This window comes from Trachemys scripta, chromosome 5, assembly GCF_013100865.1.
Source record: "Trachemys scripta elegans isolate TJP31775 chromosome 5, CAS_Tse_1.0, whole genome shotgun sequence".
Lineage (NCBI taxonomy): Eukaryota > Metazoa > Chordata > Testudines > Emydidae > Trachemys > Trachemys scripta.
The window spans coordinates 78,816,469-78,842,460 of record NC_048302.1 but is presented as its reverse complement, the minus strand read 5'-3'; the positions used below and the strand labels follow the sequence as shown (position 1 = coordinate 78,842,460).

General features: G+C 42.9%; 2 protein-coding genes across 12 annotated transcripts in view; one reads left to right on the top strand and one right to left on the bottom strand.

Annotated features, from left to right (window-relative positions):
* Nucleotides 1-5,240, bottom strand: part of PRIMPOL (primase and DNA directed polymerase) — a 40,191-nt gene extending 34,951 nt beyond the window's left edge. For 2 of the 5 annotated variants that reach the window (XM_034771373.1, XM_034771376.1), the window contains exon 1: nucleotides 5,156-5,240. The gene's annotated coding sequence lies outside the window, so the exon portion shown is untranslated. The remainder of the gene's footprint in view (nucleotides 1-5,155) is intronic. The other 3 variants (XM_034771374.1, XM_034771371.1, XM_034771372.1) reach the window with 2 other exon arrangements.
* CASP3 (caspase 3) overlaps nucleotides 5,237-25,992 on the top strand; it is a 75,261-nt gene continuing 54,505 nt past the window's right edge. For 3 of the 7 annotated variants that reach the window (XM_034771394.1, XM_034771393.1, XM_034771392.1), the window contains exons 1-6: nucleotides 5,237-5,366; nucleotides 17,987-18,079; nucleotides 19,880-20,004; nucleotides 20,547-20,675; nucleotides 24,944-25,119; nucleotides 25,641-25,758. In XM_034771394.1, coding sequence (XP_034627285.1) covers nucleotides 18,006-18,079; nucleotides 19,880-20,004; nucleotides 20,547-20,675; nucleotides 24,944-25,119; nucleotides 25,641-25,758 — 622 coding nt within the window. In that variant the 5' untranslated portion in view covers nucleotides 5,237-5,366; nucleotides 17,987-18,005. Of the gene's footprint in view, nucleotides 5,367-14,662; nucleotides 14,769-17,986; nucleotides 18,080-19,879; nucleotides 20,005-20,546; nucleotides 20,676-24,943; nucleotides 25,120-25,640; nucleotides 25,759-25,992 lie in introns of those variants that run through there. The other 4 variants (XM_034771390.1, XM_034771391.1, XM_034771395.1 and 1 more) reach the window with 4 other exon arrangements.

Below are 25,992 nucleotides of genomic sequence, written 5' to 3'. Positions count from 1 at the left end.
TATGCAATCTTATTTACACTAACAAACTAAGGACCTGTAATTTACCAGCAGTGCAGTGCTGGTGATAGCAACAGCAGTATTTCATAAAATCATGAAACTGTCTTAACTATGATTTTTATATATATAAAAAAAATTTTGCCCTCTAGTTTTTAAGCTTAAGTTTACATTTGGATCATACTTTCACATTTGGTCTGCAACCCTGAGGGCCAGAAATTGCCTTTTATTTTAATGAAAGCTGAAATTCTCACATAATCCCATGACTCCAGGAGCTTGGACTTTAAGAAAAACACCAAATATCACAAGACTAGCTATAAAATCCCAAGAATTGGCTTCAAGCTGTGACAGAGACAGGTCTCAGACATTAACATGGTCATTTATCCCATACTCATGAGCTCTGTCTACATTATAGCATCCACCATCAGAGAATTTCAGCTATGACATTTACTAGCACAGATATAGCCAAAGAGGCTGCTGGGAAAGAAACCTATATGATGGGAAATTAGCCTGTTGCTGAAAACAGTTCTCAGCAATGTACACTGGAGAATTGTGTGTTTAAAGTGTTAGTACTGGACCATGTGTAGCTGCCACGTTAGAGCTATCTATCTCTATTCACCATCAACCCTATTTCGCTTAGATTTATCCCCACATCTCACATATGCAGTTGTATAGTAAAGAGGGCCAAACACATTGCCACCAGCAGGGCCGGCTCTAGGCACCAGCAAAACAAGCAGGTGCGTGGGGCAGCACATTTGCAGGGGGTGGCATTCGGGCCATCCTTTTTAACAAAACAAAACGAAAAAACTCACTTCCTCCCCTCTCACAACCCTGCAGAAGCGGAACCACGGAGCAGCTGGGGATCCAGCATGGGAACTAAGAACCCACGGGACCCTGGGAGCTGTAGTTCCTTGCCTAGCTCCCTGCCTACAGAGCCAGCCCTGGAGCAGGGAAAGAACTACATTTCCCAGCAATCCCTTAGCCGCTATCAACAGGAAAGGGAGGGGTAGGGAGTGAGGTAGCTGAGCCATGCTGCAGCTTGCTGTGAGTCGAAAGGGGTGGCACTGTGAATGGGAAACAAGTATGCCCAAGGAGCAGAAGGCTTTGCCCCAGATATCCCCTTCAGAAGACTTCCCCAGACTGGATTAGGGATACTGGTGTGACCTCACCTCGCAGCCTCCAAAGAAGGAATTGGGTGGACTAAATGGACAGTGCCCCTCTCTATCTGAAGCCTAGCAAGGGAGGTACTTGGATCCCACTAGAATTTAAAATGAAAAGTAAGGGAGGGGAGGCTCTACTAGAGGACCTGGGCAGCTTTAGATACAGTACCAAGCACATAGGAGGATTTCCACTTCTGAGCCATGGAAGCAGAAATTGACTTTTCCTTTCCAGATATAGCTAATATTCAGAAAGGGAATCTAGCACCTGCCTTCCAGATTTGAACACCCTCTAAATTCAGGAGTGCTCAAGCTCAATTGGGGCAGCTGTTACTTCATTTCTCCCAAATCAAATATACTGATCCACTGTAACTTGCTGTAGAAAAAGTAGGATAAAATTGAGCAAGAAATGCTTCCCAGTGGTTTTTAGGACTGGAATTGCTATTTTCAACAGTCATTGCCTTGTTTGTTTGTTTGTTTTTTGTTTTATTTGTTTAAAAGGAAGACAGTGATTCTCCCATTGGCAAATTCCGCATAGAAAGAAAGAGTGGAACAAAAGAATAATAAAGGCACCTCAACTTTTCCTCATTTATGTAGGACAGTCTTATAATGTACATCCAGATATCCTCCAATCACACAAGCTGAAAATTGTTCCACTTTACTGCAGTTCTGTAACCATATGGGAACCAATCCTGTCTATTTTCTGTGCACATCCAAAATTCCTGCTGAATGACCCGCCCTGGGAGCAAGTTACCAGTGACCCAGGGCTGGGACAGCAGGAAGGCGCAGGTTGGGAGGAGAGCCCAGGGCTGGGGCGGCAGGGGGGTGAGGGGGAGGGCACTGGTGGGGGGAAAAGGGGAGAGCCCAACACTGGGGCGGCAAGGTGGTGGGGGAGAACCCAGGGCTGGGGCAGCAGGAAAGTGCAGGGGGAAGCCCAGGGCTGCAGTCGGGGGAAGCCAAAAAATTTTTTTTGCTTGGGGCAGCAAAAAACCTAGAACCGGCCCTGGCCACCAGGGAAATTATTTCATAGCTTCCAGCAGGACTGATACGTGCAGTGGATTGTGGAGGGCGTGACTGGTCCACTGTGTGAGGCAATAGGGAGAGGACTAACTGAACTGTGCTGGGGAAGTGTAGTAAAATTTGTCCCTGGCACAATTTGCTACTGGTAGCACGTATGGACGTACAGCATGCCCTCTCAGAATTTGTTAACCAACCCCTTTCTCCATTTGCTTGTCAGGTAGCTATTTCACGGTCATAATTTTGCTGCTCTCCCCATCTTTCTCCATTCTCTTGTCCACAGTAGCAAACTCTGACAGGGGTGATCTTCCCTGTCATAATTTGCTACTCACTTTTCCTCATTCTCTAGAACAGGAGTGAGCAAACTACAGCCCCCGATCTGGCCCGCCAGCCATTTTAAGCTGGCCCTCAAGCTCCCACTGGGGAGTGGGGTCTGGGGCTTGCCCCGCACCAGTGCTCCATCTGGGGAGCAGGGTCGGGGCCGCACCACGCTGCTCCCGGAAGCAACGGCATGGCCCCGCTCTGGCTCCTACATGTAGGGGCAACCAGGGATGCTGCCAGGCATGCAGCCAGGCATACTGCCCCCGCCCCAAGCGCCACCCCCTGCAGCTCCCATTGACTGGGAACTGTGGCCAATGGGAGCTGCGGGGGCAGGAGCAGCACCTGCGGATGGGGCAGCACACAGAGTCACCTGGCTGTGGCTCCACGTAGGAGCTGGAGTGGGGACATGGCCGCTGCTTCTGGGAGCCGCTTAAGGTAAGCACTGCCCAGAGCCTGCAGCCCGAGCCTCTCCCCATACCGCAACTCCTTGCCCCAGCCCTGAACCCTCTCCTGCCCTCCAAACCCCTCAATCCCAGCCCAGAGCACCTTCCTGCACCCCAAACCCTCATCCCCAGCACCACCCCAGGGCCTGCATCCCCAGCGGAAGCCTGCACACCTTCCCACACCGCAACCCCCTGCCCCAGCCCTGATCCCACTCCCACCTTCCAAACCCCTTGGTCCCAGCCCAGAGCACCATCCTACACCCCAAACGCCTCATCCCAGAGCCTGCACCCCCAGCTGGAGCCCTCACCCCCCCAGCACCCTATTCCCCCACCCCAGCGCCCCTCCTGCGCCCTGAACTCATTTATGGCCCCACCCTGGAGCCCACAACCCCAGCCGGAGCCCTTATCCCCTCCCACACCCCAACCCCAATTTTGGAGCTTTCATGGCCCTCCATACAATTTCTATTCCCAGATGTGGCCCTTGGGCCAAAAAGTTTGCCCACCCCTGCTCTAGACCAGTGGTTCTCAAACTGTGGGTTGGGACCCCAAACTGGGTTGCAACCCCATTTTAATGGGGTCACCAGGGCTGGCGTTAGACTTGCCAGGGCCAAAGCCTAAGCCCAAACCCCACTACCCAGGGCCAAAGCGCCAGGGCTCAGGTTTTAGGCCCCCCACTCAGTGCTGAAGCCCTTGGGCTTTGGCCCTCCCACCTGGGGTGGCGGGGCTCCGGCATGCTCAGTCCCCACTCCTGGGGCCATGCAGTAATTTGTTTCACTCAACTCTGTCCCTCAATGCTCACAATAGCTACTGGGAATGGTGCAGTAGCACTACTACCATTGTAAGAAGACATGAGGCAGGTCTGCAAGACTGTGCTATTGTTTGTGTTGTGTTCCAGATTTGAATCCCAGCATTTATTCACATGCTCTCCAACTGCCATTAATGGTGTTCAGTGTCACTGTATTAAATGGTTGAGGGATTAGTAGGAGCAAGTTGGCGGATCTGTCACCATGATACGAGGAGAGGTACATGTGTACAGGGAATGGATCACTTGATGATTACCTATTCTCTTCATTCCCTCTGGGGCACTTGGCATTGGCGACTGTCAGAAGACAGGATACTGGGCTAGATAGACCTTTGCTCTGACCCAGTATGGCCGTTCTTACGTTATCAATTATGCTTTGAGTACTGAGTTTTGTAGGCTATGTCAATAAAGATGCACACGGTTCTCTTCTTGCTATGGGGACTATCACCAGGCTGGTGGCATAGAGAATAGTGGCTTCCAGGACTTTGTGAGGGGTAAGTGAAGGCTATGTTTCACAAGGAACCCTTGGGGAAGGGAGAAGGGGTAGTGACATTTTGCAAAGCATGAGTGGTTTGTATGGAGTAGGCTTAGTTTTTGAGTGTAAGCCGGGCATAGGTAGCTTCTGTTTGCTACATCCAGCTGACTTAAATCCGAATTTCGCTAGAGCAAAAATAAATGAAGTGAAACTATATTTACAGTGGATTACAGGAAACTGAGTATTACTGAGGCAATCGGAGCACCAGCTAAAAGAAATTTGTGAGCTGCTATGAAGTGCTGTCCAGACGTTACCCCTACATAAACTGACAAGGAATTCTTTTAACACGATGCGTATGAAGAGTTTTCGGACGGTGGATGTAAAATACTGAAGTGAATCAAGTCTCCTCTGGCAGCTCTCGAGAGAGCAATTCAACTAAAAACACAACTGCTGAGCCTGGGGCTACGCTGTACCTTCAAGAACACATGGCGGGAGGCGGTGCTGAGAGGTCCCTCTGCCGCTCACCCCGTTTTGGCCGCCACGACAACTCGCTCACTCCACTTGGGGTCACTTTTAGCGCCTCTGCTCCTGCTCCTCCCGGCCGCACCTCTCCCCATTTCCTAGCCCCGCCTCCTGCCCCTGGCGTCGGGTTTTGGCCGCCTTCCTCCCCCCATCGCCCCCGCCGGGGCTAGTCCCTGTACAAATGGTGTCCGGCCGTCCCTCCCTCCGGCCGGCCCCAGCCCTCCCGCCTTAGGGGACACCACCAGCCCGACTGCTGGGGCCCGGGGACGCGCTGTCAGGCCCGCTCCCGGCGGGGCACCTCGGGAGCGGCGGGCTAGGCTGGGCACGGGCAGAGCGCCAGGAGCAGGCCGAGGGGGCGGCAGTAACACCGGCCTGTGTGTTCGGGAGATCCGGGGCTGCCCCTCCCCACTCGGCGCACACTCACCTGGGGGAAGAAACAGACTCGCCCAGTCCCGCGCTCAGAGCCCGCCTGGCCGCGTTTGAACCGGCCGCCGGCCTGCGCCTGCGCCTGCCCCCTCCTCCTGCAAGGCGGGGCCGGGCGGAGCGAGCAGCCGAGTCCAACCGACCCCAGCCTGGCGCGCGTGCGCCGCCTACTCTAGTCTGGAGCTGAGGGGCGAGCGGGAGGCCGGCGGCAGGTCAGTGGCTGTGCTGGACGGGGAGCGCCCGCCGGTACTGGGGCGCGCGGGGGAGCAGCGATCGAGGCTGGGGGTCCCCGCGCGGGGTGGGGGGTTTGCCGGAGCCTGGCTGCTCGCACGGTGGCGCTGCCCCCGCTTAGCCCGGGCAGCTCCTAGCCCCGCCGCCTTCGGGCGAACAAAGAGCCTGGGCGGCTCCGGCTGCGCTGCTCCCCGGGCCGGGCTCTGAGCAGAGTAGCGGGGCTCGCCCCGAGCCCGGGTTGCCGCGGGACACTCAGGAAAGGGGACTTGGCTCGTTCTCGCTGCCTTGCGTGGAAGCAACAGACGATCCGGGGTTACTGCCCGAGGCACTTTCCCCCCCTCGCCCTTCCCGAGCCGACAGGCGCTGCGAGCCTGGCATCCGCCGCCGAAATGCAGCCACTTCTGCGAAGCGGCAGGGTGGGGTTAACGGGGATCCGAGGCTGCGCTTGTCAAGTCCCCTATAGCTCTTCCGGAATAATTATGTGTTGTCGACAGTTATTTCTGTATAAGGCGCTTTTATTCCAGCCCCAGCTCGTGAGAGCCTTTGTCCGGTTTAGCTTAAATCGTGTAGACTAGTTCTTTCGGAATAACAATTCCAGGAAATTTCCAAGTGTAGACAAGCCCGTACCCATCATGCCTTACAATGTCAAAATAGGAAAGTAAAGTACTATTACAAGTTAAAATATGGATGCAATATGAATTAATGAATATGAATATCTTAGTGTAATGCAATGCAAGATGCTTTCCTTTCCCTTCTGCTTGCACAGCTAGAATAGACTAACCATTTTCTGTTTCCTAGAGTTTGTTTCTGGCTCTCATGTTCTTATAGGGTGCTGTGGGAGAATGTTGAAATCTAATTTAATTGACTTTAAGGTTTTGTTTGGAAATAATAATAATAAATAAACAAATTTCTGGTCTAATCTTTCAGCTCTCTCACTGTCAGCATATAATAATACTAAATTGGAGTGTATATACTCCAATTTAGTATTAGTATATACTCCAATTTAGTATTAGTATATGCCTGAGGGCATTTGGTGCCAAAAAAATAAAATTCTACACCAAAAATATTAAAATTCTGTGCATAATATTTTGAAATTCTGCAAATTTTATTTGTCAAATAAATGTGGAGGCTGCAGCATGGCACTGGGGAGCACAGGCTGCACCTGACCCTGAGACAGCGCAAGTACCTGGCCTGCCCCAGAAACACCCCAGGGCCCTGCCCCTCTGTGTGGGCAGGCACAGTCAGTAAGGCAAGATCCAGGTGTGGATGGGGCTTAATGTGGGTGGATCCAGGTATGGGTTGAGAGTGATCTGGGTGTAGGTGGCTCTGGGGATCTGGGTGCACAGGGGCTTTTTGCGGGGTTCTGGGTGCAACGGTAATGGGACTCTGCAGGGGGGGGTCCAGGTAAAGGAGGTTGGGCTCAGTGGTGGGGGAGCATTGGGGGGGGATAGAGTTCGGCACAGCTGTCTGGGTGTGGGGGGCTCAGTGCGGGGTTCAGATGCTAGGGGTGTGGAGCTCAGTGAGGTTGGGATCCAGGTGCAGCTGGTTCTGGCTCAGTGGGGTAGGGATCTGGGTGCGGGTGGCTTGTTGGGGTGAGCCAGGTGCCTGGGGAATGGGACTCATTGTGGGGAGAGGGGGGTGTCAGCTGGAGGGTCTGAGTATGAGAGGATCTGGATGCATGAGGGTTGGGCAGATGGGGGAGAAGCTCCCAGTACAGGAATCCCTCCCCCTGCAGCTGAGAAGCAATGGGTGCAGGAAGTGTGTGGGGGCGGGGGTTGCAGAGCTTCCTGCAGCTGGGAGAGAAATCTGAGGGTGGGTCTGACAGGCCCCAGATGCCATGCAGGGGGAAGAGGAAGTCCCATCCTCCCCAGCCCAGCCAGGATTAGCAGCTGAGCCTGGCGCAGGGTAGGAGCCACCAGATGGGTCTTCCCAAGTTTTGCCTCTTGCCCCCCAGTGATTTACCTCTCTGCCAGCTGCCCTGGGCACCCAAAACATACTGCTGGGGAGGGTTGCATGACCACTCTTGTGGCTTCCCTTTGCTTCCCTGTCAGAAAGTCATTTTTCTGCAGGGAAGCAAAGCAATCTGCGGGGGACATAAATTTGGCGCATGTGCAGTGGCACAGAATTCCCCAAAGAGTAAGTGTAGGACAGAAAACTGGCAGTGGCATTTATCCAAGTTGTCCACTAGAGAATCTTCAATGACCACTGCTGGTCAGCTCCGGACATCAGTTTTAAGTCTCACCTGAAAAATGGTACCTCCTCAACTCGTTTCTCCAGAGCACAGTGTTGGGGCATTGGAGGTGTATTGTCTAAGGCCCATTCTGCATTCAGATCCACACAGGCAGCCATGTGGATCCCTGTTGAAGTCAGTCTGTGTAGATAGGTCTGCCCACATGTATCTAAGTGCAGCATTAGCACTTTAGAAGGAAAAGGGTTAGTATCTGCTCTGTCGCTGACACTTTGTGACTGACTGGTGAAGTTATAACCTTACAGTATACAATTGGACCCAAGTGCCAATATTCCATTGGCTTCACTAAGCTTCTGCACAGGCACAAAGATCCATCTACATGGCACAAAACTCTACTTGTCACTACATATCACCATAAACTACCACCAATAAAGCCCAGTGGTTGGAAGAGATCAGCTCATGGGTGAAGAACATCTGATTAAAACTGAATCTGAACAAAGCAGAGGTTATGCTGCTGGGAAAAGAAAAGAATTTTGAAAATTGTGCAACCGTGGTGCCATCTCCTTTGGTTGAAGGTACACATCCACAATTGGTCAGTTCCGTCTGTAGTTTAGGAGTGCTCCTGGATTCCTTGCTGATGCTAAATTCTCACATAGCAGTATCCAGCAGTGACTTTTTACCATCTCTGGTTGGTTAGGAGACTGCCAATGATGAGTTATATACAGCTATACTGGTCTTTGTCACCTCTTCAGGCACTGTGGGACTTTCTACCATAAAGTTAAAGCACTTCTGTGCAGGATATAAGACTTTCTCAGGGGCCAGTTGAGATTGTGGAATAAACTCCCACTGGAGCTAAGGACCATCACAAACCTCATCACCTTCTGCTCCAACTGCAAGGCACATTTCTTCAACTCTGTCTTCGCTAACATAAACGCATAGCAACGTGTGCCTTTAAAACAAACCAAAACAAAATACTACAGAGTACACCCAATTCTCCCTCTGGGAAGAAGATGAAAGAGAGAATAAACTACACATTGCTTAATGAACTACTGGAGTGGGCTTAGAGTTCAGTATAAGAACCTGTATACAGGAAGTCCTCGGACTTACGACACATTTCGTTCCTCAGAATTGCGTTGTAAGTTGAAACTGCTTTTCCCATAGGAATCAATGGTATGAAGGTGGGGATTCATTCCTGAACCAAGGCTTGATACACTATTTTCACTACAATAACCCAGATTTTTGTACTAAATTAATTATAGATGACTAATGTTTCAACATCAATGTATTTACTGTACACTGTATTTTGTAAACAGCATTCAAATAAACATATACACTCACATGTGCTGCTCAGAATGCCAGCCTCGCAGGCTCAGAAAGCCAGGGAGAATGGCATACATGCTGAGCCTCAGCCAATCATTGTTCAAGCTTTCTGATTGGCTGAGACCAGGGTCAGGAGCCAATCAAAAACAATCGGCAACCCTACCTACTGCCTTGAAGCCAATCAGAAGCAACCCTTTCCAGCTCCATACCAATATAATGCAACCAGGAAATATTTCAAGTGAACTTTATGCAAATCGAGCTTAGTAAGGGCAAAACAAGCATCTTAGGGGGGAAACAGGCAGTCAGTTGAAAAAGTGTTGTAAGTGGCATCCGATGTAAGTTGGGTGTCATAAGTCCGAGGACTCCCTGTAGAATAGAAATAAGACTTGATCTGTCTTGGTCTATAGAAATTACAGAGGAGACTCTAATAACAATAATGATAATAAGTAAATAAAAAGATTTTGAGGTCCGTTCAAAAGTGTCTGGCAGTCTGGATTTGGCCCACGGTCCACCTGTTTACTACCCCTGCTTCGTGAAGTAGCCTAACACCCAAATGTCCCCTACCTTAATACTGTAATCTGAATAGATAGTTTTAAAAAATTCACATTGAGTTATTGAGAAATTAATGTAATGTAGCCACTGTGTTAAATGTTCTGTGCTCCCTCAGCAGCAGCAGCAAAAAATATATATGATATGGTGATGACATCAGTAAGATACTATATAGTTGTACACTATATAACATTCGTACAGAATGCAATGCCATCCACAGCCTCAGAAACAACCCTGACATAATTAAAGAGGCTGATAAAGGAGGTGCTGTTTGTCATCATGAACAGGTCTGACTACCAAAAGGAGGCTGCCAAACAACTCTCCAATACCAAATTCTACAGGCCACTTTCCTCAGATCCCACTGAGGAATACACTAAGAAACTCCACCATCTACTCAGAACATTCCCTACCTCTTCATCATCTGGACCCATGGGAAGGAGACTCTGGAAGAATTCCACCACGATTTCAACAGCTTCCACCCCACCATCAACCTCAGCCTGGACCAATCTACACGGGAGGTCCACTTCCTAGACACCACGGTACAAATAAGTGACAGTCACGTTAACACCACCCTATACTGAAAACCCACCGACTGCTATGCCTACCTTCATGCCTCCAGCTTCTATCCCGGACACACCACATGATCCATCGTCTACAGCCAAGCGCTGAGGTACAACCGCATTTGCTCCAGCCCCTCAGACAGAGACCAACTCCTACAAGATCTTCACCAAGCATTCTCAAAACTACGATACCCACACAAGGAAATAAGGAAACAAATCAACAGAGCCAGAAGTGTACCCCAGAAACCTCCTGCTGCAAGACAAGCCCAAGAAAGAAACCAACAGAACTCCACTGGCTATCACCTACAGTCCTCAGCTAAAAACTCTCCAACACATCATCAATGATCTACAACCCATCCTGGACAACGATCCCTCGCTTTCGCAGGCCTTGGGAGGCAGGCCAGTCCTCGCCCACAGACAACCCGCCAACCTTAAGCATATTCTCACCAGCAACCACACACCACACCACAGTAACTCTAACTCAGGAACCAATCCATGCAACAAACCTCGATGCCAACTCTGCCCACATATCTACACCAGCGACACCATCACAGGACCTAACCAGATCAGCCACATCATCACCGGTTCACTCACCTGCACGTCCACCAGTGTAATATCCGCCATCATGTGCCAGCAACACCCCTCTGCTATGTACATTGGACAAACTGGACAATCCCTATGTAAAAGGATAAATTGACACAAGTCAGATATTCGGAATGGCAATATACAAAAACCTTCAACCTCCCTGAACACACTATAGCAGATTTGAAGGTAGCCATCCTGCAGCAAAATATCTTCAGGACCAGACTTCAAAGAGAAACTGCTGAGCTTCAGTTTATTTGCAAATTTGACACCATCAGCTCAGGATTGAACAAAGACTGTGAATGGCTAGCCAACTACAAAAGCAGTTTCTCCTCCCTTGGTGTTCACACCTCAACTGCTAGAAGAGGGCCTCATCCTCCCTGATTGAACTAACCTCGTTATCTCTAGACTGGTTCTTGCCTGCATATTTATACCTGCCTCTGGAAATTTCCACTACATTCTTCTAATGAAATGGGTATTCACCCATGAAAGCTCATGCTCCAATACGTCTGTTAGTCTATAAGGTGCCAGAGGACTCTGTCGCTTTATATAGTTGATGTATTTTAAACAGAATCAGCTCTGTTTAAGCTAGGGGTCATATTGGTGTTGGGGGAAAGTTGGTGGTACTTTAAGCTCTGTCCTCGGCCCCAGTGTAGCAGGGTGTTTCTGCTAAAATGGTCAGGAGTGAATAGCTGGGCCATATCTACATTGAGAATTTATCCTGTTTCCAGCAACTGATTGCCAGTCACCGAAATATCTGCACCAATGCAAGCAAGGAAAGCTGTAATTTGCATTTGCAGACTTTACCCCCATGTGAATCTGGTGGGGGTGGAGTATTGGGTGTGTCTTGCCCCTTTTCTGGACAGTAGGAAAAGGCACCATTATGGTAATCTAGTCTAACTTTCTGCAGACCATTGAATTTAATCCCAAAATTTCTGCTTTGAGCCTGAGAATTCATGGTTGAACTAAAGCACATCTTTTAGAAAGGTGTCTAGTCTAGATTTAAAGATGTTTTTAAGTAATAGCAAATCTGCCATTTCCCTAGGTTAAGATATTCCAGTGATTAACTACACTGTTAAAAATTGCACCTAATTTCCAGTTTGAATTTTTCTAGCTTCAGTTTCCAGCCATTGAACATTGTTATGGCACTGTCTGCTAGGTTAAAGAGCCCTCCAGTATTGGATATCCTCTGCTTGTGTATGTGATCAAGTTACCTCTACGCACTCTCTGATAAGGATCTGAAACTATTTACCTTAAGTCTCTCATTGTAAAGCATGTTTTCCAGCCCTCAAATCATTCTTGTAGCTCTTCTCTGAACTCTCTCCAGTCCTTCAACATTTGTGGAGTATTGCCTGTATTTTGTCTGAGCACATTTTCTGAGTATTAATTTACAAATAAAACTTATCTTGGATTAGTTTTATTGGAAGATATTTCCTGACAGGCTGTATTAACTTCTTCCACCTTAAATCTCTCTTCTTGTAGACTTGCCCATTGCTTAGTAGCAAGTTGCTATTATTCCAAAAAAATCTTTGTGCTTCAAAGCATTCTGAAAATGGACCCCCTGTGCAGCAAATACAAATGTATCCACATCATACTTCAGCTGCTCCTGGAAAATATAGCTTCTGCAGAATTCTGCAAATTGTGTTTTTTCCTCTAAATTATTGGGTTAAGGATTTTTTTAGGGGACAGAGGAAGGAAATTTGAGGGGAAGAAAATTTGTTACTGTACTGATCATTTCAATAAGTTAATAGGCAGTTTCAAATGCAGCATTGAAGAGACTCGCAGAATTTTAAAATTGAAGTATCATATATGTATTGTTTTTATTGACCATATTGCATCATTTTGCTTTTTATTTAACTGACTGTCCAACGCAACTATTCACCAACTGTGTTCTGTGGACACCAATAGTTTGTGAAGCTTTTCCTTGATCATTCATACAATGAGATACTTCAAAAATTCTGCTTTAGGGGATTCAGAGCTCAGAAAAGATACTTATTTCCGGGTGGGGAAATGTATTATCAGTATTGACTGTCAAGGACCATTTATTGTTGTCTTTCAATCCATAGACAACTAGATGAAAATCTCATTAGAACTTTTCACACTGCTATAATTGTCTGGAAGTGACTGTTGCAAAGCACTTTCCTTTTCACTTCTTGTCCCCCAACAGTGGGCCAGCACTCCCGTCTTTCAAAATTATTTGAGTAGAACTATTTTAGTTACCATTTTACAGATTTGTACACATTGTGATGTTAATTTTTTCACTTTGAAGTTGTCTTTGATACTAATGGATGCTATGCTAGAAAATGGCTTGTATGACATTTTTCTGATCATGTGCTTTGTGGCTTGTGGTCTCTTGTTAGGTGAGCGGCTCACCTAATCAGTAGTAACCGCAAACCAAGGTTTCAGTAGCATAATGGTTACAAAAAAGTGTAATATTTGGTATTGGTATAATTTCATATACAGAATTAAATCTGTAGTTTAAACATTTGTAATTTGAGGTTTTAAGAGACAAATATTCTGGGTTTGGTTTGAGTTTTTTCCCTCATATGCTAGCTATTCGTTTTAGAGAGCTGTATTGTTCATTCCAGTATTTCATGCATGCATATATTCTATTTGTTCACATAGTTGACTGTTTCCGGTGTTCCACTATAATCATGTAAAGTGGGAAATTGTAAACTGGGGGAAATCAGAGTAATTATAAAAAAAAAGACATTGAGACATTTATTTTACTCTGAGCACAGCTTCATAACATAGCTGGCATATATTGAACATGTGCTGTCTTTGTCCCTTATGGTTTGCATATTTCAAGGGGTGTGGAGAAACCAAAGATGGTTCAATTATTTGCTTCCAAGTCAAAGAAACTTTAATGTTATTTACACTCTGATTCTCTATCATTAATTTCCCTTATATGTTTCACAATTCAGACATATAGTACTAAAAAAAAAATTCTTTGGTAATTGCGTTGACTTAAAACATGAATGTCATACAATGAAGCATTGCCTGACTGAGTTTAATCTCAGTAGGTCCAGATGGAGTTAAGGATTGCAGTTGCTCTAAGTCATTTGACTATGGTTAAGAAATTATTTTAGTAGTTGATCATTGTCCTAGCAAAAGGGATAACTTAGAACAGCTCTGCTCATTTAAAAAAAAATCTTATTTGAATAATATATTGTACAGGGAGACTGTTACTGCAGTCATTTGTTGTAGTTTGCTAGCAGCTCTAATTTTGGGACCTGTTTCAACTGATTCTCTCTTTGCCCCTTCCCTCCTTAGTAAGCTCTAGAAAACCTATCTTTCTTTACATCTTCTTTTTTATTTTATTTTTTTTTTTTTGTAGCTTTTTATCCATTTGAGCACTGAATTTTTTAAATAAAACAAATCAAATGATCCTAAAGGGTAAATCAAATGTCCCAAAAGCTAAGGAAAAAGGATCCGTATTCTGCTAGTAATCACATCCATTTTTTTTAAAAGCTTCCTTTGCTGTTTAAAGTTCCTATTATCTGACTGCATATACATAACTGATATTTTAAGACTCAGGAAAAAAATTTCAAAGAGCAGAACAATTATAATTAATTCTAAACACGTTTGCTCAAAGGTACCTTTTTGTCCCCTGTAGCATGAGATCATCCTCCTTGGATAAATGTTTATTTTCTGTGACAGAAAATTACATCATTGCATTAGCTAACTAAGGTGAGGTAATTCTTAGTACTCTAAGTCAGCAAGAACGAGCATTGTCCTCCCAAGAGCATTGCTATTATTTGGTGTTGGCATCAGTGCTATGGAATAGAGAAGAATTATTACTGACAGCGTGTGTCTGAGTGCACAGCAACAAAACATGTCTGCTGATGGGTCTCTGTTTTTTTTTTGTTTTGTTTTTTGTTTTTTTTAAATGTAGCTAACTTGCTTCATTAAGAGACTCAAAATTCCATAAACATTAAAGGTGAACTACAGGTCTCATTTTGAAAATGATATAAATGAATCTATAGTTGCTTAATGCTCAAATAGCAAAGATAAATAGGACATTCAGCACATAACTGATTTTACTCTAACTTTCTTTCCTGGCACTTCAGCTTCCAAAAGGTGCACAGGCCATCTCCACTCAGATGCCATAAAATGCATCAGACTGGAAATTGCAGCTACCACTGGAGCCATGCTGAGCCATGGAATTGGCCAAAAGGGGTGTAGTAAGTGGCATTTTTGTATTTTGTAAAATTGTTTTTCCAAGTGTTTTTATAGTGTATAAAATATTTTTATTAGCACTGAATTGTGTTATAATTCAAAAGTACCACTTACCAGAGACCCTATTGACCAAGTCAAGTGGGCTCTAGTAGTAACTGTGATGTCACAAAAATCATAATTTAGAATCATTGGAGCAGACCAAACATATCTGACTTCAGTCACCCTGAAGCTGTGGGGAGGAAGGAATTAATTTAGGTCATTATGTGCTGAAGGCCCCACTTATTCTTCCTATCTGGAGTATTCGTTGTTACTCTTTTAATTATATTACAGTTGTACATACGCAGCGATCAGCTCTTCCTTCCCACAACACTGCACTGTGGGATACATACCCATGGTGCATCGCTCACCCTGTCGATGATGGTGTCCCCAATGTGGACACGATCTGTCGACAGAGGGAGCAAGTGTGAACACCCTTTGGCGATTTTTCTTTTATCAACTTTTGGGTGTTGACATAAGTTTTGTCAACAAAACTTGGTAGTGTAGACAAGCCCTGAGAGAGTTTCTGATCCCTGCAAGCTACTTAGGAGCAGAGCTTGCAGGGATTAGAAACACGTATTCAATAGGTGCTTAGATATTATAGTGATGAGGGCAATAGAAATGCCAATAAATAATACACCTCATTTTAAAATATATCTGCAGTTTCACCTTTTAAAAACTCCTAATCTGTAGCCAAACTAAGAATTATGAAATGGGAAAAATATGCAGAATGGTGAAAGATTTATATTCCTTTTTTGTTTCTTCTAGGGACCTTCCCTCATTCTACTAGCAATTTCTTTCTGCCATTTTCTGTCTCTTTTTCTATCCCTTTCTTCTTTGTTGTGCATCTTTTTCTTCCTCTTTCCTTGAATCTACTCCTTTTTGTGTATGCTCCTGTTCTTTCTGGAGGTTCTGCAATCTCCTAATTCCCCACCCTCCTCCACTCAAAAAGGCACTGCATAAAGATAAGTCTTGCTTTTGGCTGAGGAAGCCTCTGTAACCTTTTAATGCAGCCTTATCAGTTGGCCGGAGAGGTTGCTACGGGCTTCTTCCTGGGGCTTAGTACATTGTCTACAAAGTCACTCTGCCCATGTTGTCATAACGTAAAGAACTAAATTTGGTTTTATGTGAACATGTGCTGCCACTAGACCACCTCCTCTCTATCTGTATCTGTCTCTTTCCACAATATTTCTATTCTCCCACCACCATCTTCTTTTCTTTTTTTCTCTATATTCTTCTCTTTGGGATTTAAAAAAAAAAAGACTAAAGCATTTAACTGATGCTCCTTGCCCAGTGCTACAGTATGTGCTCATAATGCTGAGCAGGCAAGTTTAGCAGCGCAGACACATTTCCTCCTACATTTGATTGTCCTGAAGGCAACTGCTAAAATTTAGGGTAGGATTATGCCATATTTGGTCCCCTTGCAGGTTCACATCCAGGGAATCTAATCTGCTGATTTCCAGGATCCTAGCTTTCAGGTCTGTAAAAAATAGTCTGGAAACATTTAGTGGTCAAGGAGTTGTCTTAATTACATTAGAGCCTCAATTGATATAGAAAATGTACCCAGTGTATACCTGGGACATCTTTTGAAGCCACTGAAAAATAACAAACTTGTCTTTAAAAATAGAGGTGCGTGTAATGGTGTTAACACTTTTGATGCATTAGTAATTGCATCCACAGAAGATGGACTTGCATGGTTCTGAGGATATTCACAGTATATTAAGACAACATATGGCTAGATCCAGGGGGGAAATCAATAAACAGTGTGGCTATGAAAGGATCAAACTTGCATTGCCAGCTCCACGCTTAACCAAAGCAGAGAATACTATTTTTCTTCATCTTGTCTGATCAGCAACACTTGCAACTCGATATCTTTGGTTATTTAAAATTTTATATAGATCCATTCTATCACATACTTCAGAAGGTGATGCAACAATCCTTGCAATGGACAAATATGGAATAACTAGCCCATCGAAGAAGTTTCTTTCAAACTCTTGTCATTTCATAGCTGGCTTAGTCCGTGAAGCATGAGGGTTTATGGTTCTCACTTTTTTGTCATCTCTAATGTGTAACGATAAATGTTCTTGCTCTCTGTATAAATGTCTAACCCTTTTTTGAATGCTGTTAAATCTTGGACTTGATAACTTGTGTGTTTTAAAAATATATCTATGTATATTTAATTGGTTTTAAACTTGTTGCCTCTTAGGCCTGGTCCACACTAACCCCCCACTTCGGACTAAGGTACGCAAATTCAGCTACGTTATTAACTATTAATAACGTAGCTGAATTCGAAGTACCTTAGTCCGAACTTACCGCAAGTCCAGACGCGGCAGGCAGGCTCCCCCGTCGATGCCGCGTACTCCTCTCGCCGAGCTGGAGTACTGGCGTCGACGGTGAGCCCTTCCGGGATCGATTTATCGTGTCTAGACAAGACGTGATAAATCGATCCCAGAAGATCGATTGCCTGCCGCCGAACCAGGAAGTAAGTGTAGACGTACCCTCAGTTTCATTGCAAGTTCCTTTTCCTGTGTTATGATGGAAGATAAATAGGAATACCCAATATATGCTCTCTATACTGTTTTGTTGTTTAATTTTTTTTTTTAATTATTTGTGTTACAGTAGCATCCATGTGCTCACTAGGATGAGACCCAGTTGTGCTAAGTGATGAACCCATAGGAAAACATGGTCCTTTCCTCAAAGAGCTTACAATCTAATATCTGTCCTCCTATGGAAGTCTCAAATCATTTGTATTGCCCCTCTCTGGACCGCTTCTATTTCTCTTGTGTCTTTTTTGAGATGAGGTGATCGGAATTGTATTCAAGGTGCAGTAATACCATGAATTTATGTAACAGCATTATATTATTTTCAAAAAAAATTTCTATCCATCTGTTTCTACAGCCTAATATTTTAATTGCTTTTTTGAGTTGGTGTTTTCATTAAACCATCCACAATGAGTGGGTACAGTTAATAGTGGGTACAGTTTCTATAGAATCCAGATTCCTTCCACCCAAGTTCCTTCTTTTGAATTTGTAAACACTGGATTTTATTTATCATGCTACCCAATTGCCTAATTTTGTTAGGTCCCTCTGGAGTTCCTCGCAATACCATAGCAACAGGAAACCGTTGTAGTTAAATTGTGAATAAAAGGAATTTGTGTCTTACATTTCTATTTTCTTATTTTTTCAAGTTAATAAATAAGAACAACAATGGCAGATATAAAAGATGGACTGCAATCAGGTCAAGATGAGACAGATGCAAAATCTCTCTTTGGTTCCCAAGGGTGAGTGTGATGTTCCTAGTTTTCTTTAATAAATTTTATATTTAATGTCCTGAGAAGTAGCCCTCTAATGAAATTGTATGGTGAAACTGCAAATAACACAAACTGAATAAATATCACAAAGATTAGTTCATCAATATTGCAATGTTAGTAAATAACTCTTTTAAAAAATCAGATTCACACCCAATGTAACTTAGTCTATTGCAAAACTGAATATATATAAATATATATTCAGTTTTGCAGTAGACTGACTATATATATATATATAATATGCAAGGAATTAAAGAAGAAAAAACACAGACTGTGGAGTCTGTATACCCCTAAGAGCTGACCAATAGTTCCTTTTAGTGTTCCAATTAACATTGGTTTGGATTTGGCAGCCTTACAAGCTTTTGAAAATCAGGTTCTGTATAGGCAGAGTACGGTTAAAGTGCAATGGCACTAACATTGTAATATGTACAATGAAGGTGAGGCTACCTTAGTTGAAATATTTAGTGGAGACAATGAGTAAAGCAAGGGATTCTCAGCAAGGATAAAGTTGAGTGTGTGAAGCTGTATGGGCTTGGTGCTTTGACAACTTTATCCAGAAGGCGTATAACAGTTTCACCATTGAGAATAACTTTGCACAGGATTCATATCAGTTTTTGTGAACGCTTTTGTGTAGCTTGTAAAGAGTGCAGACACTTAATAAATGTTCTGCATTAGTCTTTGCCCGGGGCTCTGTTGATTTTGTATGTCCACTGGGCATTAATATAAATTACTTTCATGGTCTCTATCTGGTATACATATGCTACTCAGAACTGCAAGCTGCTACACATACATACCTATTGTTGTTGGGTTTTAAAAACCTGTTTATTTTATTATATTGAAAAATAGAATGTGATGTGATTATATAGACTCCAATCTTGCAATAGCTTGCATATGTGCTAACTTCAGGCATGTGATTAGTGACATCACTGTGAGTATTTGTATGAGTAAAATTTAAGCAGGATCAGAGTAATGGACTGTATTGCAATTAATGTACACATGGGAACAGAATTAAGTTTGCACATGAAGTTTTAACTTTGTCATTTCCTAGCTCTTGAGCACTTACCTGTGCAATCTTAACTTCCTGTTAATGTAGCTTTTTGATAGAATTGAATGTTAAGTTTAAACTCTTAGCACCAATTCTGCCCTCAGATACACACACAACTGTTGTCTATTGATGTAAGTAAGAGTTGTGTGTGTATGAATGAGGATGAAAGGGTACAGTATGAAGGATACAATTTTTTGGTGGTGGTGCTTCTTGTTTTGGCCATCTATTTTCTTAATTTAGGTTTTTATATTCCCCATTTGCAGGGGTACTATCAGCTTAGACACATTTCTGTCTAAATATTTTTACCTAAGATTGTTACAAGTTGCATATTATATTACTGCAAATGAGAGATTAAAAATAGATATATATTTTTTTCATTTGTGTAACTCTGTTTGACAGAACTGTATGCAATCAGTTTCACAGTTTGGAGCCTGGCTATGCAAAGCAATCCTGCTAGCTGTTGCATGCATATGCCTCCAACACCCATATGGAGCCCTAGTGACTTAAAAATCAAGGGATTGCTTTGATCTCATAGAGATGCTTACAATATTTAAAGAGCAAGTAGTGAAAATTATCATCACTTTCACTAGTTGCAAAAGAACCTTACCAAAAATATGGAGAAAAATTAGAAAAAGACTAAGCTTATAAATCAGTTTTGGAAGTTTCCTCTTGTTAAGAATGGTTGGTTTTTATAAACTCATCTGTTATATTATCTGGTTTCCATACAGAAAGAGCCTGCCTGTTAGTAAATCCATGGACTCTGGAATACAGCCAGATGAGAGTTACAAAATGGATTATCCAGAAATTGGGATATGTATAATAATAAATAATAAGAACTTCCTGCCAGCCACTGGTAACTGTTCATATTTCTATTTTGATTTTAAAGCTCTTCTTAATTCAGAGAAATTCGTAAAATGTAATGTTCTTCAAACTTAAATATGCAACCAGATGACTGATTTTTTTTTAATGTAAAATGTAATGGTTTAAATGTGTGTAAATTCTCATGGTAGATACTTCCAATTATCTATTTGTAAGGGGGGAATTACAAATGTAGGAAATCATACTTATCAAGCTGATTTTAACAGCCAGTATCTTACTTTTGCAGTTTTAGAGGTATTAATGTGATTGCTTAGGCCTATAGATTGTTTTTGCAAAGCAAAAAAAAATACCAACAAGTTTCCTTTTGAAATGAAAATCTTTTTGCTTTATTTGTGATAAATGCATAGAGTCAAATTCCGCTCTGCTATGCTGGTGTAAATCTGGAGTATTTGCTTCAGTGGAGTTGGTCTAGACTTCTCCTGGTATAACTGAGCAGAATTTGGCTCTGACACCTCAAATCAGCTATACTGTGTTTTTTACATGAAATTAAAGTGATTCTTCTTTTCAAATCCAAAGGAATGTCATTCCGATCTGGTACTGATGCAGATGCTGCACACATCAGAGATACTTTTATGACTTTGGGATATAAAGTCAACCTTCACAATGATCGTACAGGGAAGCAAATGTTTGACATCTTGCAAAATGGTAAGTAGTAATGATCTGGGTCTGTATTATTAAAATGTATCTATAGTCTAAAATTATATACTTTAAAATTTTAGATAAAAGAATAAGTGGTCCAGTACTTCTTACAAGTGGAAAATTGTGGATGCTAAAAGAAAAAAAAAACAGGTTATTTGGGCTTGATCCTGCAAGCTGCTGAGCCCTCTGGGATGATCCAGCAAAGCACATGATTCACTTTAAGCATGTGAGTAGTTCATTGACTATGTATGGCTACTCACATGCTTCAGTGCTTTGTGGGATTAGCCCCATGTTCAGCACCTTGCAGGACTGAGCCCTATGTGCAATTTTTGCTGCTGTCCTCAGAATCTGAACTCTCTAACCTCCAGGTAGGTGTTCAGAACTAACTGAGATCATTTACATGTCACTTTTCTGTCACAATTCCTAGTTTGGAAAGAGAATGAAGGATTTAAAAAAAAAATCTATTTTAGAATATAAAGTATCTTTATGTAGGGGTCTATTTCTAAACTAGTTACGCTACTTAAATGCTACTGTGTTTAACTAAACTTTTTCTTTTCACGTTTCCTAATACCTCCTTCCTGTTATATTCATAGTGAAAGAAAGGCCCATGTTTGAGTTTTTTTTTTTTTTTTTTTTTTAATTTCTGGTACAAGGCTGCTACCCTCATCTGCCATTACTTCTGTGCATATCACCTATAAGAGGTTATTGTGGCATCTTAGCAAGGTCTGCCCTTGTCCCTAACACACAAGTATTGCAAATGTATTTGCTCAGTCTCTGGGAGAACAGTAGGAGGAAAAACTAAGTCCAGACCTGAGAATGCAGTTTCTCTCATTTTGATTACAGTACATGGCCCCCCTAAACCATGCTAGAGAGAGAGAAATCTACATAATGGCACAGTAAAACTTCCCCACCTAATCTGTAAAATCCTGGGGAGGAGAACAGTAGAGTCAAGCTGGGAAGGCATATCAAGTGGGGTCCCGCAGGGGTCGGTCCTGGGTCTGGTTCTATTCAACATCTTCATCAGTGATTTAGATAAGGGCATAAAGAGTACACTTACCAATTGCGGAGGATACCAAGCTGGGGGAGGATTGCAAGTGCTTCGGAGGATAGAATTAAAATTCCAATTTATATGGACAAATTGGAGAAATGATCTGAAGTAAATAGGATGAAATTCAATAAGAACAAATGCAAAGTACTCTACTTGGGAAGGAACAATCAGTTGCACACATACAAAATGGGAAATGACAGCCTAGAGAGGAGTACTACGGAAGATGGGGGTCATAGTGGATCACAAGCTAAATGAATCAAAAGTGTAACGCTGTTGCAAAAAAAGTGAACGTCATTCTGGGATGTATTATCAGGAGTATTGTAAGCAAGACCCGAGAAGTACTCTACTCCATGCTGATAAGACCTCAACTGGAGTATTGTATTCAGTTCTGGGTGCCATATTTCAGGAAAGATGTGAACAAATTGGAAAAAGTCCAGAGGAGAGCAACAAAAATGATTAAAGGTCTAGAAAACATGATCTATGAGGAAAGATTGAAAAAAAAAAAAAATGGTTTGTTTAGTCTGGAGAAGAGAAGACTGGCGGAGAACATACTTTTTCAAGTACATAAAAGTCTGTTATAAGGAGGAGGGTGAAAAATTGTTCTCATTAACCTCTGTCGTGGAAAAAGTCACCTACGCATTGATTTTAGTTCACAGACTCAAGCCTGAGGCCAGTTTATTGCAATACATACCAACGCGTTGGGGTAGCAGTATGAAAACTACTACACCTAGCAGCAGCTCACAGCTGCTTTATTCCGTCAAACCGCAAGCATATTACAAACAATAAATCATTTATGCTAAATAAGAGTAGGGGTCTGTTCCTTTTTCTGGTAGCTCCTCATTATTTACGAGAATTGGGTGCCTATCGGGTGGGGGGGTTTCTTGATGGTTTTGACATGGGTGGTACTTGGCACCAGTGGGGGTGTTGTTTTTCGTCAGGGTACATATTGTTTTCCGGGGGGGGGGGGGGGGGGTGTTGTTATAGGACGCCCAAAGATGATATGATTGGCTGGTGGCAGGTAGCTGGCCTTTACTAGAAGCAATTTCTTCATATAAGCCGTTACTATGTTTCATCAATGAGCAGTTATGTTTTTCCATCAACCAGTAGTTATCATGTTGCTAAGGCCTTTCGCATGGCTTCCTTCCCCTCCCTCCTCTGGTCATGGCCCGTGACCATATTTGGCAGGGGATTGCACAGCCTAGTTTAGTTCAGGTTCTGGCCTGTACTGCCTTACGTAAAGGTCGTCTGTGCAGTCAGATTCTGTCAGAGGACCTGAATTTGGGCCTTCGGTGTTACTTTGGTTGTCATTAAGAAGGCTACCTAGGTCTTTTTCCCCACACCTCTAAAGATAGGGAAAGAAGCAATGGGCTTAAATTGCAGCAAAAGAGATTTAGGTTGGACATTAGGAAAAACTTCCTAACTGTCAGGGTAGTTAAGCACTGGAACAATTTGCCTAGGGAGCTTGTAGAATCTGTGTCTTTGGAGGTTTTTAAGGAAAGGTTAGACAAACACATGTCAAGAATGGTCTAGTTATTACATAGGTCTGCCTTGAGTGCAGGGAACTGGCCTAGATGACCTATCAAGGTCCTTTCCAGTCCTACACTTCTATGATTCTATGAATAACATCATAGGAGCAGAGTGAGATGAGGAATAGGCAAATGCAAGGTTAGAGGAAGGGTAGAGCAGTTTATGAATAATTTTGGAAATCAGGAATGATATTTTGAATTGGATTCAGAGGTCGAAAGCCTGTAACATGGTTTCTCTTTCTGAAGGAAAAGAATATTCTGGTGGGAACGTTCTGGATCACTTGATGTTAGAGTAGAATGATTAGAAAAATTATAAAAAGAATTAATTGCAATAGATGGGAGCCAGTGATCAAAGAATTAACTAAAGGAGATGTAGAGTTGGATGTCATTAACATAGAAATATAGATAGGGTACTGTAGGTAAAAACTTAGCTAGAAGTTATGTCTTAAGTTTGAGCTAGAATTGATGTGTTCTCAATGGTAAGAAGGGCCAAGAACTGAGCCTTAGAACACTCATTAGTAAATGATGAGAAAATATAAAGCCACAAACACAGATGAAATAGGAGTTGTTGAAACTAGGAGATAGTGTTGGAGAATGCTGCCTTCTTGTTTAAGAATATAAATTTCAATAATATCAAATATCACTAGATAAAACTGAATGAGAAGATAGGGATCTATAATAAAAGTTAAGTAGTAGATAATTAACCATTGAGAGAGTAGACAGATGATTGAGGGTAATATGGTAGTATGGTAGATCATAATTGGTAATATGATAGATGCCCTCTTACTATAGGGTCCCTGGTTCAAATATAATCCAGGTTGGTAGTGATCCAACATTACCATGTAGAAAGTTTGTTTTTTGTCTAGATCTCATTGGATGTACACCTCTGCCCCGGTATAACGCAACCTGATATAACACAAATTCGGATATAACGTGGTAAAGCAGTGCTCCGGGGGGGGCGGGGCTGTGCACTCTGGCGGATCAAAGCAAGTTTGATATAACATGGTTTCACCTATAACGCGGTAAGATTTTTTGGCTCCTGAGGACAGCGTTATATCGAGGTAGACGTGTATTATTTTTATATCACAAAAACCATCATCATCATAGCTGTCATCAATTTTCAACCTTGTTGACCCTCTCAATGGTGGACTGAATGGACATAGAGATTCATCTTGCCTTTTACCCAGGCTATTATAGAGTTAGCAGTAAAGACTTTGGCACTCTGTTCCACAAGTATGCAGCAGTGCAGAGGAGGTGAAGGATACCATTAAAGGGGCAAACACCCACTCTCCCAAAGTTCTCCCAGCTGGTGCAGGTGGAGGCGACTAGGGTTGGGTTGCGTTGTTGGTTGTTTAGTTGCTTCTTGCCCCAGATATGACTGCTGCTCTGAACAATGCATGAGACTTAAAAGGGGCAGATCCTCAGCACCTGTCTTGGCTGCTGGTAGTGTAGGCCATGCAAGAGCCACTCCCAAAAATTAGATGCTCAAGGCAGCCAACTACATAGTCTACTCCTAATGTTTGCCGTGGGCGGTTTCTTATTGTCACACGTGAGGCACAATGCCTGGCCTGTACGTGTATGTGTAAGCGATTGCTGAACTTAATATTGCCAAATAAGGTCCTTGTTAACATCATAATAAACATACTTTTCTAACACATGGGAAGTTTCAAACACCAATTATTTCTCTCATCTTTTTCTAGTTGCTAAAGATGATCACAGCAATCGAAGTAGTTTTGTTTGTGTTGTGTTAAGTCATGGTGAAGATGGATTAATCTATGGTACAGATGGTCCTTTTGAACTGAAAATATTAACAGGCCTGTTCAGAGGAGACAGATGTAAGAGTCTTGTGGGAAAGCCAAAACTCTTCTTCTTTCAGGTAAAGCACAGCTGAGCTGCTACATACTTGAATAATGCAAGTTTTCCATTAGATGATGAGGCAAAGCTCAGAATATTATACTGCTTATACTGATTTCAAAGGAACTACTTGCAGAGTAAGATACTATTCTCCTTGAGTAAAGGTGGCACTGTCTGGCTTTATGTAAGTAGGTGGATGTTGTAATAGGTCAAGTTATGCATTCCATCAGGGCTACCCAGAAATCTTTGAAACATCAGTCAGAATTTCAATAGATTCTTATATGCAAAACCAAAATTTTGAATTAATAAACCCATAATTTAGTCAAACTGATGCAATCAATTACATAAACTCCGATTGCCGTACTTGGCATTCAAACAGAACTAAAAAATGTTAAGTATAGGAATCTCATTCTTTTTATAGTTCATTTAATTGTTTTTCACATCAGCGAGATGTCAAAGTTTGAATTAACAGTGGACACCGTGGTGATGTTTACTGCTGACCTTTGCTATTTCTTCAATTTGTTTCCCCTCCCTTCTCTCCAGGCTTGTAGAGGGACAGAATTAGATTCTGGTGTTGAAACAGACAGTAGCTCAGAGGAAAATACATGTCAGAAAATGCCTGTAGAAGCAGACTTCCTATATGCATATTCTACTGTTCCGGGTAAGAGAGGCTCATGTCAAAATTCTTCATTGCTAAAATACATAGATATTTGTTTGTATTAATGTTAAACTTGATTTGAAGGTGATTGAATACATTTTTTTATTCTTTCATAAAACAATTCCCGTTGCCTTTCTTTTTTCACTTTCTTGTACTTATGCGCAAAGTAAGAAAGATAGAGCTTGAAATGCCTATTCCTACAATAAATTGAATGTTAAGGTATTTTTTCACTGTCAG